Raw genomic sequence first — 19,365 nt, 5'->3', positions numbered from 1 at the left:
TAGGCGGCGGGTAATAGTGGCTATATAGCGCTCTATACGAATAACGGTATTACGCCTTTTACGCTTAGCCTCCTCCTCCTTTTCCTGGCAACGACGCGCTACGGGGTCGAACCCCTTATTATCTTAGGGTATTTCTTTATAGCCTTAAGGGCCCGACGTAACTTAGTTTGGACCCGATAGGCCCAGCGCTTATATATATTAGCGGTGCTCTTTATAAGGATATTAGGCTAACTTATAGACGTCTAGTCGTCTAGACTATTAACGCCCTATACGGCCGCTATTAATATTTTCTATAGCTTCTTAGCTACCCGCTCTGCCCGTAATAAAAGCTATATTTCTAGTTAGTAACCTTAGGAGCGGTTAAAGTAAAGGGGATTATAGTTATGTAAACGTATTTACTTATAGTCGCGGCTATTACTATTATAGTAGTAGTGGTATTTATTAAATGCCTTACTACTATAGTAGGGCCGTATAGTATTCATTATTATCATAGTAGTGGTATTTATTAAATGCCTTACTACTATAGTAGGGCAGTATAGTAAGGGGACCGGTGGCGTTATCGGCACGTAACGCTAGGGAACCTAGCGTCCGGGCGTACCGCCTATAGGGAGTATAAGGCTTTAGACCCGAACTAACTAAAATAACGGGATATAGCGGTATTTCGACGCTATCGCTATCGCTAAAGTCCGAGGGTTTATTACTAGACCCGTTTATAGATAGAGCGAACTCCGATAATAATAACCTATCGGAGTTAGCTTCCTTATTATTAAAGAGAGTGGCTTTATAGGTACTACCGCTTATAATAACGTCCTAACTAGTATGGTTAAGGACGCCCTTTAGGTTACCGAGGGGCTTAAAAGCACCCTATAGCGAATTATTACGCCCTAAAAGGAGAGGGTTAGTCGACTTAGTGACCGGAGTAGCCGTAGTAGCCGGCTTCTTAACGGTCCTGACCGATGTAGCTTATTTAGCTAGAGTAGCCGCCGTCCCTGGCTACTTAATAGCTTTATCCTCCGACGAGTAAGAAGACGACGAATCCGAGGACGAATCTAATAATAAGGCCGAAGAAGAGTTAGACTATTATTACTGCTACTACTACTACTACTACTTAAGAGTAGCCGCTATAGCCGCGGCCTTAGCCTTAGCCTGAGCCTTTTTAGCGGCCCGCTATGCTTTCTTCCTAATAGCCTTAGTTATCCCCTTATCGATAACCTTAGGTGCTACTTTAGTAGACTTAGTGCCGCCCGCGTTAGACTTCTTACCGGCCTTACCGGACTTCTTAGAGGACTTACTGGCCGCGCCGGACTTTTTATACTTATTAGCTAAAGCAGGGGCCGCTATTATATAATAGTGGTCTGCTCTAATACTATAAGTTAGCCTAAGGTCTACGCGAAGGTAATATAATACTTATATAGTGATAGTAGTAATAATAATAATAATAATCTGCCACGATATTAGCCGAATCCTAAGCCGCCCACGATCCTATACGCGATATATAAAACCACGCAGAGATAGTATATACCCTAATAAGGAGTCGATAAGATAACTTAATACCCTTAATATAGACGGGGATAGATAACTTACTATTAATAGCGATATTATTATTATTATTATAGATAGGTAAATAAGAAAGGGTAAGGGAGAGGAAAATAATAAGATAAGTTCGGTAAATAGAAAAGTCCTATATTAGAATAGTCGTATAACCTAATATAGGCCCTACTTATATTATTCCTCCTCCTTTTACCTGGATACAACTACCTATTACGGGTTTCTATAATACAGTTATTGAGTTAATAAAGGGCGCGTCTAGGGTGCTATTATAGTATACGCGTCTACAGATAGGCTTTATTATTATTAATGTTTATGATAGATATCACGCCTTATTATTACCCGGCCTTAAGCTAGATAAGCCGCGAGAGGGCGATAAAGGAAATAGAGTAAGTTCTTTTATTATTTAGGACTATAGCTTAGCGGGCCTTATTCCAAAGGAGTTCTTTATATAGGCTTTCTGGGTCGCCTTAATAATAGTGGTAGTATAAGGGGGATTACGAAAGTAATAAGGGGCTATAATTTATTACCTACCTAATATCTGCTTTTGGAGTTATGGTTTATTCTGACTAAAGCCCTTTATTAGATAAGGTCCCTACTAGAGCGCTTAGGGCTTTATTATAGTATAGTCGTAGTAAGAGAGATAAATAAAGGAGACCTAGGAGAGTTATGCTTTATCTAAAGATAACCAGGCCTCTCGGTTTATAAAGACTATGGTTATATTATATACCGTAGACGGGATTAACTAGAGGAAAGTTAGGTTAGGTTATAGAGGACGGCTAGTTTGGTTCGGGAGGACGAGGAGGGAGTTAGTGGCCCTGATAGGAGGAGCTTAAGGCGGTTAACCGTCCCTAGGTCGAGATAGATTAATAGGCGGGCCGGACTAGTAACGGTTACCGGCTCCTGTGGATAGGAGCCTAGGAAGAAGGGGCGTGATATCAGAGATATTCTATTCGAGGGAATCGGATAGGACTTAGGGGTGTTAAGGAATATATTAAGAAACTGGAACCGGTCCTAAGGTTAACCCTAGGGATATTAAGGACCGAGTTATATTTTAGGATTATTAAGCTGGCCTAAGACCTGTGGTCTTAGAGCCTTAGATTATTATATACCGATCCTAGCGAGGATAGTTACTAGTCCTTAAGTAGGGTGTTTCCCGTTAAGTCCTGAGTTAAAGGAGCTTAACGAATAATCTTATAATTCTTCCCCCCCTAAGGTCAGCTTCGTGACCTGTTCTTGTTATAGTCTTAACGACTCTCTTCACTCCTTATACAAAACCTATAACATAAGGGCCCCTAAGAATAGGTTCTAAGTAGCGTAAAAAGAAAAGGGGTTCCTTTTTATATACGCCTCTAGTCGGATTCGAACTAACCTAGTTACCTTAACTATATACTAGGTGCACTACTACTATACTATAGAGGCATAATAATTATTAAAAGTACTTATTTATAAATAGAATATACGCTTAAAAGAAGTCGTAATAAATAAGATATAGTAATAGAATTATACGCATTTTGCTATATAGATATACTCTTTATGGCGGAATATTACTTATCGTTGTCGATCTCGGTCTTTATATATAATAGTTAAACTATTATAGTATTAGTATTATATTAGTTCTGGAAAATATTTATCCAATCTATGTCTTCTATAGCGAGCTATACTTATTATTATTATAAGTATCTTCTTACTCTCCTATACTAGCTAATCTAGGAGCCCTGATTAGGCTATATAGTTTTTTTTATTAGTTATTATCACGGGTTAACCCCTTGAATATATAGTTTTAGTATAAGGCCGGAACCGCTAAGTAGCACGTAGATCCGATACTCGGACCTTACGCTGTCCTTACCGCGGATTCGTATGAACCTAGTAAATTCTGTGCTCCTCCGTAGACCTTTTCATTTCCTTTCCTTAATGCTAGCTAATATAATTATTCGGCCTTACTTAGTACGATTACCCTATAACTAGCCGCTTATATAGCTAGAATTAAGTAAACTCTACGCGCTATATTAGTATAGACTTAGATACGAACACGCTATTAGGCGGCGCCGGTCCTACCAACCCCGCTAAGCTAGCTAAGTGGATAAACTAAAGGATCACGGAAGCTATTAATATAATACTAGGTCCTGTATAAGAATAAATAGCTTAATAATAAGAGCTGCTTTAAGAAATAGCGAACGGCTTCGTAAACGCCTAAGCCTTATAGTAACCTTCCCCTAATCTCGCGCCACCTTTAGAGGGAGTCCCTACGAATATACCTACGGAGTTAGTAATAGGTCCTCTTACCCTGGTAACTCCCGCTCTCCTTAAAATCAAAGTTCTATAGGAGCCGCACGCCCTATATACTAAGGCCTTACCGTACCCCGCGAGGTTTAGTAGGAGATAAGTAGAATACGCTATATAGTCGTAATAAATACGCGATAAGCTCCTCTTAGATAAATACCTATTTAATAACCGAGTAAAGATATAGCATTATATTAACTTATGCCTAGAAGGGAGTGCTTAGTAAACAGTATCGGCCTATTACGCCGCTAAAGCACTGGGAGGTACCTATAACCCCGAAGAGTTCCTTACCTACCTAGACTATATATATAAGGACTAGAATAAATAGCCTCGCGCTACTTACGCGCTGCGTTCTCTTAAGCAGCGCGAGTATAACTGGCTGGTCATAAGTTATTCATAGAGTGAGGCCGAATAATTGAATTATCTCAAGCTAAGGAGAAAAGAAGGAAAAGGGGAAAACTCTATAGGTGCTTACGACCTAAACATAATATCGCGGCGACCCGCTAGGAATATACTATGATTAGTCGGAAGATCCGGTGCTTTACCGGATTATCTCCATAGGATTAACCCGTATTATTACCCCCCTCCCCCCTCGGTAAGCTATTAACCTTCGGTATAGGTTTATAAAGCGTTATTATTCGATTAAATAACGCTTCTGTATTAATTCAATAACGACCTTTAGCAGCTCTTCCACCCTATATAAGCTCTTTGTTTATTAAAGAGCGCTTAAGGTCAGCCTTTATAGTTAGACGATTAATGAATATTCCGTGTAGGGATATAGTTATTATTTATAGTCGGGTCGTAGGGTTATTCCTGCTATATAAGGAGCCCCGGTAGCGTACCTTCCCTAACTAAGTAACTTACTTATATTAATAATACTAACTTCGCTATTACCTTTATAGATCTATTTTTCTTCTTTTCTTTAATAATATCTAACACTATCCATAGTATATTTTCTATCGACTATAACTCCTTTATATATCGTATTATCACGCTAACCTCTTATCTTCCTCTTTTAAAAGATATTTAAGTTTTTAGGATTATCTCCAGCCTCTAAGGTACGTGTTCTCGTTCTTCCTATAGACCTTATATAACGTTTACTATCTTATATATATAATATAGGGGGCTAATAATAATAATAATAATAATAATACCAGTGAGGAGGTACCTGCTCCCGCCCCGGCTAGTAAGGAGATTACTACTCCTGCCTTAGCTATAGACCGCCGCGCCTAGCTAGCCCGAGCCGCTAAGGCTAAGGGTAAGCGTTTTATAGGCGAAGCTTTTATAGTGGTTAAGAGCCCCGCGAAGCGCGCTCGCGGAATAAAATATCTTCTTAGGGGGACCCGTTTAGTCTTTTACTACGCTTATATAAAGGCAGTTACTAACGGCTAGGATAAGCGGCGCTACCGTGATTAGTCAGGACCCGGAGCGAGCATAGCCGATCCTAAATACTATAACTACTCGAAGAGCGGTTATAAGTGTTTTCCCCCTCCGCCTAGAATAACTAGTCTATTAGTAATACTCCTAGAGGCGGCGAAGGTAGTTATCGACGACCCCTTTTATAGCCCTAAGGCGGTAAAGGCACTTATAGCGGCTTATTCGGCCTTTTAAAAGGCGTTTAGGGTCTCGAAAAAGGCTTCTAACACTTTATCAGAGGATAGGCCTATCTTAACGCCTATTAACTTAAGAGCCGGTAAGCCCCGCTTATCGGTACATATTACCGCCTCCCCCCCCGCGGGGACTCTTATATCGTGGTAGGTGGACCTATACCTATCGAGGCGCCTCCTACTATTATTACGCCTATTCCTAGCGCGATAATTACCTTTACGGGGGTAAAGAGCCTATACCGGCTTAACCGGTTCCTAAAAGTAGTTAAGAATATCGTAGGGGGTATAGCTGTTAATGTAAAGAATATTAAGTCCTTTAAGGGAAAGAAGACGGATAGGTAGGCCGAGGTCACGCTATCTACGTTATCTCCTATTATCGCGGAAAGCGTTAACGGTTATAAGGATATTTATAATAATATTAATCTCGATACCTAAACCCGGTAGCTAGGGGCGGGGCTTATCCGCCCTCATTTAATTAATATAAACGGCTTTACTATTATTCTAACCTTTATTTAATCCTTACCGCCTTTCTTATAACCCTTCCTTTTTTTATAATATTCGCGGGGTCCGTTATTAACTTTAATCGGGCTATACTGCTTTTTATAGTGATCTAGGGCACTTAATTCTTATAGGGACTCCGTCGGTTCCTAGGATATCCAGGCGTATCCTTCCTACTTTACTAACACCTCTTTTACTACGACTCTACCTACCTTCCTATTCCTAGCGTATAGTATTTCCTTTACTGTCTATTCGTCTTCATCTAGACTATTACGAATCGGTCCGGGTTAGGGGTTATATAGGACTTAACTAAGAAGCGGGTCTTCGCTTATATATCATAGAAGGTCTATATAGAACCTGGGGTATACGTCCAAAGGTATATTTATTTTAATAGATTGAGCTACGAGTAGTAGGCTATATGCGCGGAAGAGAGGAAAATCAAGCAAATAGCTGTTAAATTCGTAGAATCGTAGGATTACTGCTTGTTACGTAAACGCGTAGTTATATATAAAGAACTGACTTCTGGGATTTCTTCCTGGATCCGGGGCTGGCAAAAGACCCTGAAAGATTGGGTGGCGACTGTTACGTTAACAGCCTACGCGACGGTTATCACGCCACGTTATTAGCTTGCGTAATAACCAAGATATCGTATTTACAATACCTAGTATATTTACAAAACATATATCATTAGCTAAGTATATATACACATATAACACGTATAGTATTATAGTATAGGTTAAGCTGGTTATAAAGCTATAACCATACACTGTTTATTTTGACTTAGATATTCTACTTATGATTATTATGATTATTACTTATTATAAGTATAATATTAACACCCCCCCGTAAGCTGACTCTTATGTAATAAGTGCAGCTTAGTCAGGTTATAATTATAGTTATGTTATATTATAGCGCAGTAATCCTAGTCTATCTAAGACTACAATACATAGAGGAAAAAATTTAAAAAACCTATTGATTTTAATTCAAGGGAAAATTTCAAACCCCTTATTATTATTATGATATATTATTCAAAGGGAAATTCAAAAAGACCTTTGATATCTAGGAAAACCCGGACGTAAAAAACCTAGTTGAATCTCCTTGTAAAGAACTAAGAATACTTAGTATTAAAACCTAGTATTTTAATTCTTTAATAACATTATAAGGCGGCAAATCATACTCAGGCAACGTATCGTCCTTATGGCCTAGGTTTATATAACCGCAAAGAGTATTATAAGTCTCTTTTACTAAACCTTTAGTCATTATATTAGCTATATTAAATTTCGTATTTATATATACGATTTTTATTTTATTATTATATAGCTGTTGCCTGTAGTAGTGATACTGCCTGTCGATGTGCTTTACCCGATTATGAAATTCAGGGTTTTCGGCGAACTTCTTTGCACTCTCACTATCTATTAAGATAGTAGGAATCTCAAGAGTTTTATTATTATTATTATTATGATTAGTATTATTATTATTGCCCCTTATGTTAGAATCTAGACCTAGATTCTGTAGTATATCTTTGTATAGATTACAAAGATGGATTCCTTCTTTAGAAGCTTCGGTGAGAGCTATATATTCGGCCTCTGTTATTAATAAAGCAATGAGTTTTGTTTAGTTAAGGTCTAATTAACGGTGTTATTTACTCCCACGCAGTAAATATATCCTGAAGTCGAGGTTCTATCTTCGATTATAACTAAAAAGCTAGTATTAGAATAACCGTAAATACCAAGGTCTTCTTTATTATAATTATATAAAAGACCGATATTAGGATATATATTTATATAAGCCTAGATTCGATTTAACGCAGTAAAGTAATCTTGCGAGGGATTAATTATATAGCGAGAATACTGGTTAACTGCGTATATTATATCTGGTCTTAAATATAAGGCTAGATATAATAAAGCCCTGATTTCCTGTTAGTATTTATTTATATTATTAGTTAACGCCTATTCAGGATTTGGTACTAGGACCTTGTTGTGTATACAAGGGGTGTTAACCCTTTTTAGACTTCGTTTATTATACCTTTTAAGTATGTTACTAGTATAAGGTTACTGGCTTATAGAAAGAGTCTCATTATCTTTATTTGTATTTATTATATGGCCTAGAAAGGTATTTATTTCACCTAAGTCTTTAAGTGAAATATCTTTAGATATCTCCTCAAAGAAATAGTCTAAAGTGTTCTTAGAAGGGCTTAGAGCCACTATATCGTTAACGTGGTATAAAAGAATAGCTCGTTCTTTTATTCTTTTAATTTTATTATATTCATAAAAGGTAAAAAGTCCGTTATTATATTCAGAGACCTGGCAACCTAGCTTAGATAATATCTTAACCAGGTAATTATACCAGAGTCTAGGACTTTGTTTTAACCCGTATCAAGCTTTATTAAGCTTGCGGAGTGTTATATTATTTTTATTATTATTTTCTGAGCTGTCTTCTTTCTTAAAGCCTGTAGGTTATATAGCATATATCAAGGTATCTATATCGGTATGAATGAACGCGTTTTTGACGTCGAGCTGCCTGTATTTCTAGCAGTGTGATACGCCTAGTATAAAAGCTACGTTATAGCTTTCTGGCCGGTAGGTAGTTGAAAAGCTTTCTAGATAACTAAGACCTAGAACCTTATTAAACCCCTGAATAACCCACCGAGCCTTATATTAAATCGCTTCGCTAGAGCTATTATATTTGATTCTGAAGACCTAACGACCTCCTAGTACGTGGTAGTCTTCTTTTAGTGTATTATAATTATTAGGCGTATTTCTTATACTTATTAAGTCCCAGGTCTTTCTCTTATCGAGTTCTGATACTTTAGCTACCATCGCGTCTATCCATTTACCTTTATATAGGCAGTTTATAGCCTGTTTATAGGTTGCTGGTTCGTTAATCGAATTTATAGTTAAAAGAAATAGCGAATGCTCTTTAAACTATTGGTTTCTAAGTATAGTATCTTTTATATAGTATAGTAAGTGCGCACCATTATTTTAGGATATTAAATCCTTATAGTCCGGTTTTGATGGTTCTGAAGGTATTTAGACTTCTAGTCTGGTACTTTGGCTACTGTTATTATTATTAGCCGGGCTATAGTTAATATTATTGTTATTATTATTATTATTATTATTATTATTATTATTATTATTATTATTATTATTATTATTATTATTATTATTATTATTATTATTATTATTATTATTATTATCAACAGCTAGAACTTCATAGCCCGCTGCCCGTAGACGAAGACTCTTACGTCTATTATTATTATTATTCTCTTCTTCAGGTTAAATAGACTTAACAGAACGTTTCGAAACACGCGAAGGGATATTTTATAAAAATTAACCGGTATTTTTACTAAAAGTAATTGCTTTATTATACTTAACGGGTTAATAAGGCCCGCGGTTAGAAACCTGGTTATACACCTAAGTATTAATATAAGGAGGGCCCTAGGTTATTATAGTTTTTAGGCGTATAGTTATTATTATAGTTATTATAACAAGATAATCGCAGACCCATCGGCATATAGTCGGACCGATAACCGCGCACGGACCACCGATCCGAACCTATCTCTATACATAAGTTAAGGGATTAGTTTAATCCCTTAAGTTAAAGTCTTAGTCTAAAATCAGCGCTTAGTTAACGAATATACTACGATCACTCTACGATACTAAGCTATTAAGCCTTTCTATAATATCTTTTCCTTAACTTAAGTCTACGGACTTTCCTCTCGTTATAATTCTTTAACTTACACACCTTTAAGGTAGTCAGGCCGAAGATACCACCAAAAAGGACTTAAGGAACGAGCGTCCCCCCGGGGGGAGCCAATAAGAACGCTAAGCAGGCGCCCGTCGTACTAAAATTAATAATACCGGTACCCGAGCAGGGACCGGATAAAAACAAGGGGTCCACGGATACGCCGGTTACGCTCGGTCCTAAAGATAGTGGTTTATAGGTTAATCGGCGATCCATCGCCGGCCCCTCGACGTTAACATAAAAGGCGTTAATTACGATATTTTCGTAGTATCTCTAGTAATAAAACAAGATTAACCGAGTAATTATAGAGACGCTCGCCGAATAACCGGCGCCCCGGCGCGATTATAAAAAACCGCCGGTGTATAATTATAAGCTAATTAAAGAGTTATCCACGGTTATAGAAATCGACGATTAGTTAGCGGCGATTAAGGCTAGGAACCAGTTTAGGCCTAATACCCTAGTGCTATAACAGATCGAATAGGCTTTAACGAAGCTCGAATATACCTTCTAGATATCCTAAAGGCATTATACCCGGAAAATCGCTAACCCGAACTAAAACGACTTTACGGCGTTTATTCGGCGAGAGTATCTATCCCGGGATATATAACGGTACTACTACCGTAAAAAACTTCGTAAGCTACGAATAACCGGTAATATAACGCTAATAAAGCTATTCGAATAAGAGGATAATCTATACCGGCTATTAGGCCAGGAGATAAACAGAAAAAAAGAGCGTGCCTATGACTATTTTAGTCGACTACCCCTACGTATTAAGGATAAGATATAAAAGCGGAAAACTATACTAGATAAGGCCGTAACGCTAGCTTAAAAGGCGTAGCTATTCTAGGATATAAGCCCTATTAAGAAGGTAAGCAGTAAGCGATCGGATACCGGTTACAAAAGGACCCTATTAAACTTCTAGCGTTCGGATAGTCACTTAAGTCAGGCAAGCACCCTAGCAACTAATCGGCGTACGCCCGCTAAGCCAGGTAAAACGGACTTAAAGGGGGCGCCCCTAACGGGTTAAAAGGCATCAGGCTCAGGCCCAGAGCCTTCGTAAGCGTAGCCTAGCACGCGTACCTTTACGGGCAAGTGCTATAACTACGGTAAAAAGAGTCACCGTTCTAAGGACTATTATGGTAATAAGGAACGACGAATAACCGATAACGGGGCGGCGAAGGCTCGCGCCCGTGTTAATAACATGCACGCTATATATAACGACCTCGATAATAATATTCGGGTCAGAGAACTCTATTTATCAGGAAATAAGTCGGCGTAGGTAATAAGGGGGCCGGACCTACGCCTAATAACCGGCTAGCGATCGTAGTTAGCGAAGTAATAAGATCTATATCGATAATAATCCGTCACGGAAAGGAGGTTAAGTTTAGCGTAGACTTAGATACCTATACGCAGGTAGATATTATTAGCCTAGCGTTAGTAAAACGCCTAGGGTTAAAACCGCTCTTAGAGGTTAAGACCCCGGAGATTAAAGGCTTCGACGGTAGCCCGGTAAGGGTTCGCGGAGCGTACGGCTTAGCTTTCTATCTACTAGACGCAGAGGGACGGCCCCGCCTATTAAAAAGGGTCTTCCTATATACGGACCGACCTAAGGGTACCGGATAATTACTACTTTCGAATAATAGTATAGGTCAGGAAGGTATTATAATTAACACGGCTCGCCGAATATTCGTCTACGGGCCGATCTTAATTATAGACCCCGAGCTATAGGCTTACGAGGTTATAGAAAGGCGCGCGAAGGCGTACGTTATATATATCGCTACCACTACTACTATCGCACCGGGGACACCGGATATAACTATCCTATCTATAAACGATAAGGTAATATACGGACTAGTCGTTGAACTGCCGCCGGAAATCGCTAACTACTAGGATATGTTTTCGGAATAAACCGCGAAGGAGCCGCCCTTACTAAAGGACGCCGAATACACGATTAACCTATAAGATAGCAAGGAACCGCTATTCGGGCCGTTATATCCCTTATCTTAAGCCTAGCTAAAAGAGCTAGAAAAGTATATCGCTAAAGGGATAGCGAGCGGTTATATCTAATAGTTAATAAGTCCTATAGGCTTACCGGTACTATTTATGCCTAAGAAGGATAGCAGCTTACGACTCTACGTCGATTATTAAGGGTTAAACACTATAACGATTAAAAACAGGTACCCTCTACCCCTAGTAGGCGAGCTATTAAATAGGCTTACCGGGGCGAAGTACTTTTCTAAGGTGGATATCCGAGATACTTATTATAGGATCCGGATTAAAAAGGAGGACCGCTAAAAGACGGCGTTTAGAACACGATACGGCTATTACGAGTATACGGTTATACTATTCAGGCTAATAAATACTCCGGCTACTTTCTAGGCGTATATTTACTAAGCACTCGCCGGTTTACTGGATATATATTATATCGCTTACCTAGATAATATCCTTATATATTCCACGTTAAGGGAACAGTATATAAAGGACCTAAAAAAGGTCCTGGATCGGCTTCGTAGGGCCTAGCTATATATAAAGCTATCGAAGTATAAATTCTACTATAACTAAGTAGACTTCTTAGGGTTTATAGTAACCCGCGAAGGTATCGCGATAGATCCGGAATATATACGTACGGTCGCCGAGTAGCCGGCGCCCGAGTTATTCCGGGATATCTAAGTTTTCCTCGGTTTTACTAATTTCTATAGGAGGTTTATTAAGGGATACTCTAAAGTCACCACGCCGTTAACTACGCTACTAAAAGGCAGTTAGGCGGGTAAAAAAAAAGGACCTTTTAAGTTCCTAAATAGCGCTAAGTAGGCGTTCGAATTACTAAAAGTCGCCTTCGGGTCGGCGACTATTCTACGGTACTAGAATCTAGTACTAGATATAAGGGTCAAGACGGACGCCTCGAATAAGGCTATTTCCGAGATCCTAAGTTAAAAGTATAAGACTAGATAGCGACTAATCGCCTACTTCTCGCGGAAGCTTTCTAAGATAAAGCAATAATAAGGTATAGGGTAATAGGAGCTATTAGCTATAATAGAAAGCCTCGAGTATTAGCGTTACTATCTTAAAGGCACGGGGCAGGCGTTCACTATACTAATAGACTATTAGGCGCTTAAGGGCGTATTAAACGCGCCGGCGCGGGACCTTCGCGGAAGGCTTACTAGGTAGGTATACCGATTATCGTTATTCGACTTTAAGGTTTAACACCGTCTAGGCAAAACCAACCCGGCAGATAGCCTATTAAGACGGCCGGATTATATAGTGGATAAGACGCCGTATAATAATATGCTTCCTACCCTATCGTAAAGGTTACGACTAGTTAGCGACCTCCTAATAAGCGTTCGCTAATAGATCGCGAGTATCTATCTTACCCTAATAAGTAACGTAGTAAAGATTATATATATTTAAGCCGCTCGGGTAACGCTACCCGAATATAAGCCTAGTAAACGCAAGCAGGCATAGACTCTATAGGAGGGGGCCCTGCCTAGCTTAAAAGATAAGGATAGAAAAGGGCTATAACCCCTATGTCCTACTAATAGCACCCGGCGTGTTATTGTCGCTACTATTACCCGCTCCTAAACACGAGACGTAGGGTATTAGGCGATTACTTAACGAAGGGTCGCTGATAAGATATCGCCGACGCCTAAGGCTAATAAGGCTAGGGTTATTATAATACCGGATTAGTATATCCTATGTTCTATAGCTAGAGAGCTAGCTAGGAATAAAACGGCAGGTCGGCGTATTATTAGTAAGGAACTAGAAGATCTAGTTAAAGGGCTATAGACCACTAACCCGGATTATATATCCTTAATTAAGAATATTCGCTAAGGGACCGGAAAAAGAGCGGGGTACTCTCTTAGAGATAAGGACGTACTACTATTTAAGAGACGGTTAGTATTACCTATATAGGGCGCCCTAAGGGCGGAGGTCCTATAATAGCACTATAATAACCCCCGAGCCGGGTATATAGGAGCGAATAAAACGCTTAAGCTAATTTTAAGAAAGTTCTACTAGGTAGACTTAGCGGCGGATATTCACGATTATATCGCCGTATATTCGGCGTGTTAAGGGGTATAGGTACCACGATATAAGCCGTACGGTTAGCTATAGACGCTACCGTTACCCACGTATCCGTTCTAAGAGATTAGCATAGATTTTATCACGGGTCTACCGCCTATAAAAGGGGCCGATAGGCAAATATATAACGCTATCCTAGTAATCGTCGACTAGTATATAAAGTACGCTTTATTTATCCTTACGCGGAAGGACCTAATAGCACCCTAGCTAGCGGCGCTACTATATAAGGAAATTAAGTGCCGATTCGGTAGCCTAAAGGGTATAGTAATAGACTAGGATAAGCTATTTATTAGTTAGTTTTAGATAAAGTTCTGCCGCGAGCGGGTAAATACTCGGCGACTATCTACCGCTTACTATCCATAAACGGATAGCTAGACGGAATAAACGTATTAGTTCCTAATTAAGTACCTATAAACGATCGCCGGTAACGCGACGATATAATAGCCTATTTAGTTATTAGAAGCAGGGTTCGCCTATAATAATAGCGAGCACTCCTTGCTTAGTATCTTGTTATATAAAGCGTTATACGGGTACTATCTATATATAATAGAATATATTCGACCCAGGGATAATACCCGGGTATAAGGCGTTTAAGAACGTATTAAGAAACTAGCGGAGGTTCGGCGGAAGGTCCGCGAATACTAGGCGCGTGCCACGGGGTACTAGGCTCGGCACTATAATAAGCGCCACTAACCGTAGCAGTATAAGGTAGGCGACGTTATTAGACTATCCACGAAGAACTTCCGATTCCGGTAAGGGTTAAAGCTAGCACCGCGATATATTCGGGTATAAGTAACTAAGAGGATCGGCGAATAGGTATATAGAGTTCGCCTTCCTATATAGTATATAAGGATACACGATATATTCCCGGTATCCTTATTAGAACCGTGGAAAGACTAAGCGGCCGTAAAGCTATTAGCGAAGGATCTCCCGCTTTTAAAGGAGGAGTAAGACGAATAGGAGGTAAAAGATATCGTTAGTTATAAAGAAGAATAACGGAAAACATTCTACCTTATAAAGTAGGCAGGCTAGCCGGTAGAGTATAATACCTAGGAACCAGAGGACCACCTAGAAAACGCTCTAGGGATCCGGAAAAGGTACTAAAAGCATAAAAAATATATATATAAAAAGTAGGACGACTACGAGATAGTATAAGGCGCCGAAGGGTCATCGGATATAAATAAGAACTTAATTATAGGTTATAATAACCTTTTTCCCTATAATAACTAAATAAATAGGGTTAAACCCCGACTAGTCCTAAAACAAAATCCTAAACTATTAGAATAAAGTTTAACGCTATTTTAGGCGATTATTACTAGCGATCGCTTAGCGAATAAAAAAAAAAAAAAACTTAGTTATTAAAACTATAAAAGTCGGTCTTATTACCGATAGCGGCGGCTACGGTATCGTCGTTATTAGCGGGGGCCGACTAGGCGGCGGTGGCACGGCGATAAGGCGTGCGGATACGATAACAGGGGATATCCTCCTTATCGGAAGAGGCAAAGTTCGGCGGCGTATACTCGGTATCGTTAGCTAGAGCCGGGGGACTAGTAGCCGATAAAGCGGCGGAAGCTCGATAATAAGCTAGGCGGCGGGGACGAGCCGTGGAGGGATAAGGAGTAGGCTTAGTAGCCTCGTTAAAGCTATCGGCGAAAGGATTATTATTATTAGCGGAGGCGTGCCTATAACAAGTAGCCGCTAAGTAACCGGTAAAGCGACGTGCTAAAATAGGGCGCTAAGGGTTATTAATAGCCGCTAAAAGGTTAGCGAGACTATTAAGGACTAGGAAAGTATCTAGGCCCCCTAGATATCCTTTACGATTAAAAGGGTAGTAACTATTAGCCGCTAGATCCTTAATAAAAGTAATAAGCGACTTAACGTCGCGGAGATCGTCCTTATAGGGAGGGCGAGTAAGATCTAGTAGCGCTAAAGCTTCGGCGTCGTTAATACGACCTAGTCGATATATAAAGTTAACCGTTATTATCGAATAAAAAAAAGAAATCTCGTCTAAAATAAGTATTTAAACCTACTAACTATTAGAATATAGCTAAAGGATTACCGATTAAACGACTTATATTCTTTATAAAGAGCTTCTTCTCTCCACGGTCTATAACCACACGGAACCACTTATACGGTTTAGAAATACGTTTATAGCCACGGCGCCGAGCTATCGGCGTTAGGTTATCGTTTAATATATAGATCTGCTTACTACGATTCTAAAGTAGCTAAGTAATACCTAGTATAAAGTCGGGAATCTAAAACTAATTAGTATAGGTAATCGCCGAACGATTAGCGAACGTATAGCGATATATTATTAATAGCCGTGAGCGTAAGTAACGTAGCGGCTAGTACCCGTGCTATCGCTAGCCTTATTAAAATAATTAATACCGGTATAGGAGTCTAGGCGCGAGACGCAGAAGAGGCAGGGCGCCTTATAAGGGAGGGCCAACTCCTAGCCCTTATTAGTATTATATTTTAGCTCACGAAAAGTAATAGCGACTTAGAGATTAACCGACGATATAAGGATAAGCGATCGGCGTTATTAATAATAATAACGATAATAATAGAGGATAAAATAGGCAGCGAATAATTAATAAACGATCGGCGATTATAATAAAGGAAAATAGTTATAGGATAAAGATTAGGAGCTACGAGGAGAATTACGCGAAGGAACTATATACTCGTCGCCGAACGGTTACCTAGCCCTAGGCATAATATCCGCGAAAGGTCAGATAACCATAAATAATAATAATAAGCATCGCGGAGTTTCTATAGCAATATTCGGATAAATTATAAGGTATATAGTCGGCGATAAAACGCCGGCGAGCAGGTAAACAAAGGAGCGGCCACTCTTTTTTTCCTACGGGTTTTTAATAAAGGCTCGTATAGAACTAAATAAAGAGAGATAATTAATCGCGATAAACGCGTAATTAAAGGCATCACGTTAATATAAGTCTATAGGGCCAGACTCATCAGGAGGGGGGGCAGTATAACAAGATAATCGCAGACCTATCGGCATATAGTCGGACCGATAACCGCGCACGGACCACCGATCCGAACCTATCTTTATGCATACGTTAAGGGATCAGTTTAATCCCTTAAGTTGAAGTCTTAGTCTGAAGTCAGCGCTTGGTTAACGAATATACTGCGATCACTCTGCGATACTAAGCTATCGAGCCTTTCTATAATATCTTTTCCTTGACTTAAGTCTACGGACTTTCCTTTCGTTATAGTTATCTAAAGAAGAGTAAAGAAACTGATTCTCTAAGACATAAACGTCTCGAAACCAACCAGTCTTTCTAGTTACTGGGTTATAAGCTTTATAGTTATAGTAATTACCACCTATTAAAGCACCTCGAAGTGCTCTTATATCTAGTTTCTTTATTTTCGGGTCGTTGTTTATATAATAAACAATAGAACCCTAAACCCGTATATTATTAATATTAGGTTTCTGACCTTATAAAAGCTTAAAGGGACTCTTATATTTAAGAGCTGAATTAGGTGATCTGTTGTGTATATAAACAGCTAAGAGAATAGCTTCACCCTAAAGGTATCGAGGCAGCCCTGAGTGGAAAAGAAGAGCTCGAACCTTTTCTATTATAGTTCTTATAACTCGTTCAACAGAGCCTTGAGCTTTATAAGTGTACGGTGGCTTTATATTATACTTTACACCTGCAAAGAGGCGTTAAAAAGAGGCGTTATTGAATTCTTTTCTACCGTTAGTATCCACTTCTTTAATAAAGAAGTGATATTTATTATTATTATTATTATTGTTATTATTATTGTTATTTTCCACCTAAGCTTTCTACTCTTCTATAGCTGTTATAACCGTCGTTTCAGACTTATCTAAGAGCAGTTATACCCACAGGAACCGGGTGGAACGGTCTAGTATAAATAAAATCCAACGCTTTTTATTATAAGAAAGAGGTTCGATCGATCCATAAAGATCCATATAAACCTGCTCTAAATAGGAAAAGTCTTCATATTTATTAACTAAGTCTTTATTGGTAAGTGTAATAGACTTACTCTTCTATAGGCATTATAGCTCTATATTTTAGTTAACTCTTCGTTAGTTATATTATATTCTTTTTGAAGAGTATCAGTATAGAGACTTTTCAAGGTAGTAGGGCTAATATAACCCATTCTGTTATGCCATAGCATTATGTTTTTAGTTATAGAGGTAGTCCTTCGACGGTTATTACGGTCTCTTTATTTATAAAGCTCTTTTTAAGGTTAAAAAGGTTAAGGTTTCTTTGTTACATTATTTCTTTGTTAAGGTATAACTAACCCCTTTCTTTGTTTATTTAGTTCCTTTAAAAGCTTTTTTTAAACCTCTGAAACCTCTTTATTCTAGTTGACTCTTAAGACTGTTCTTAAGGTAAAATAGCTTTTTATAACAGTTTCTTTGTGTTTTTTCTAGTATTTATTATATCTACTTTCTAAGACTTAACCCCCCCGTACAATAGTGCCCGTGCTGCAGCCTAGTATAGCCCTTTATAAGGCAGAGCCGTTATATAAAGAAAGAGGGGCTCTTTATTATTAAATAATAAGAGCTTTTTATTTGTAGTAAGACCGCCAGCTTTACTATCAAGACGAGAGAGACTGATGATATTCGTGCCTATTTCCGGTATATAAAGATACTCTTTTAAAAGCAGAAGCTTCCTAGTGTCCAGGAATTTTATTACGTAGTCTCCTTTACCTTATACCTTTATTTCTGTTTCCTGCCCCTAATAAACGGTTCTTCAATTTATTTTATAAGTAAAAAAGAGTATTTTATTAGTTATTATATACGCCGTAGCCCCGCTATTAACACAAAAATTCAGATTAAGCTTAATACTGTTTTCTGCTTGTATTTTATAAATCTTTTCTACTAACTAATCGATATTAAGGTTAGTATTATTATTGTTATCTTTATCATTAATTTCAGAACTGCCCTATGAGTTCCGGACAGAGACGTCTTGGATAGTTTCTTATAAAGCCATTTTTAAGTACTAGAACGATATGTTTGATTATTCATTTAAGTTAGAATTAACTAAGTTAGTTAATCATTTGTTTTTATTATTTTCTTTATTACTTTTTCTTTGTTACGTTATCGATAAAGGACAGTAACAAAGAATACTAAGCTAAAGGTCTATTTCTGATTAGCCTAGCTTCAAAAAGTGGGTCTAAAAGTGTGTCCAAACGGTGAAGCTAGTTATAGATCTCTCGGCGCGAAGAAAAGCGATGCTCGTATAAAGCGAATAACAGGATTTCCATAGGCGGACTTTTTACTAAAAGCTTATATACCACGTTACGATATGCTGTTACTATGGGCAGCGCGGTAGGTCAAGTGGCTTAATTATTATAGCTGATATTCGTGGAGCTATAATAACTATAAAAGCAGCTATATTTAATCCACGTATTCGTTATCCTTCTTTATTTCTTTTAAAAAGTCCCTTTATAAATAAAGGAATAGTATATCCGATCGTAACAAAGAGTCTTATTCCGATCATATAGTTCTTCCGGAACAGGAATAAAGAGCTAGCCTTTTAGCACGACTCTTAGCGACTATATTAGGAAGAATAAAGAGCTTTAAACCGTGGTATTGGTATAAACGGTTCGATTCGAT

The 19,365-nt window shown here is 38.5% G+C and overlaps 1 protein-coding gene across 1 annotated transcript; it reads right to left on the bottom strand.

Moving 5' to 3' along the window:
- Window positions 1-8,965: 8,965 nt before the first annotated feature.
- ACRALDRAFT_2019060 (uncharacterized protein) lies at window positions 8,966-16,776 on the bottom strand (the record flags this gene model as incomplete). The annotated part of the gene is made up of 2 exons (XM_071019954.1): window positions 8,966-9,156; window positions 16,767-16,776. 2 exons carry the CDS (start codon window positions 16,774-16,776, stop codon window positions 8,966-8,968), a joined length of 201 nt encoding a protein of 66 aa, XP_070876224.1.
- Window positions 16,777-19,365: the final 2,589 nt, after the last annotated feature.

This window comes from Sodiomyces alcalophilus, assembly GCF_042370955.1.
Source record: "Sodiomyces alcalophilus JCM 7366 unplaced genomic scaffold ACRALscaffold_3, whole genome shotgun sequence".
Classification (NCBI taxonomy): Eukaryota; Fungi; Ascomycota; class Sordariomycetes; order Glomerellales; family Plectosphaerellaceae; genus Sodiomyces; species Sodiomyces alcalophilus.
This window is presented reverse-complemented; position numbering and strand designations above follow the sequence as displayed.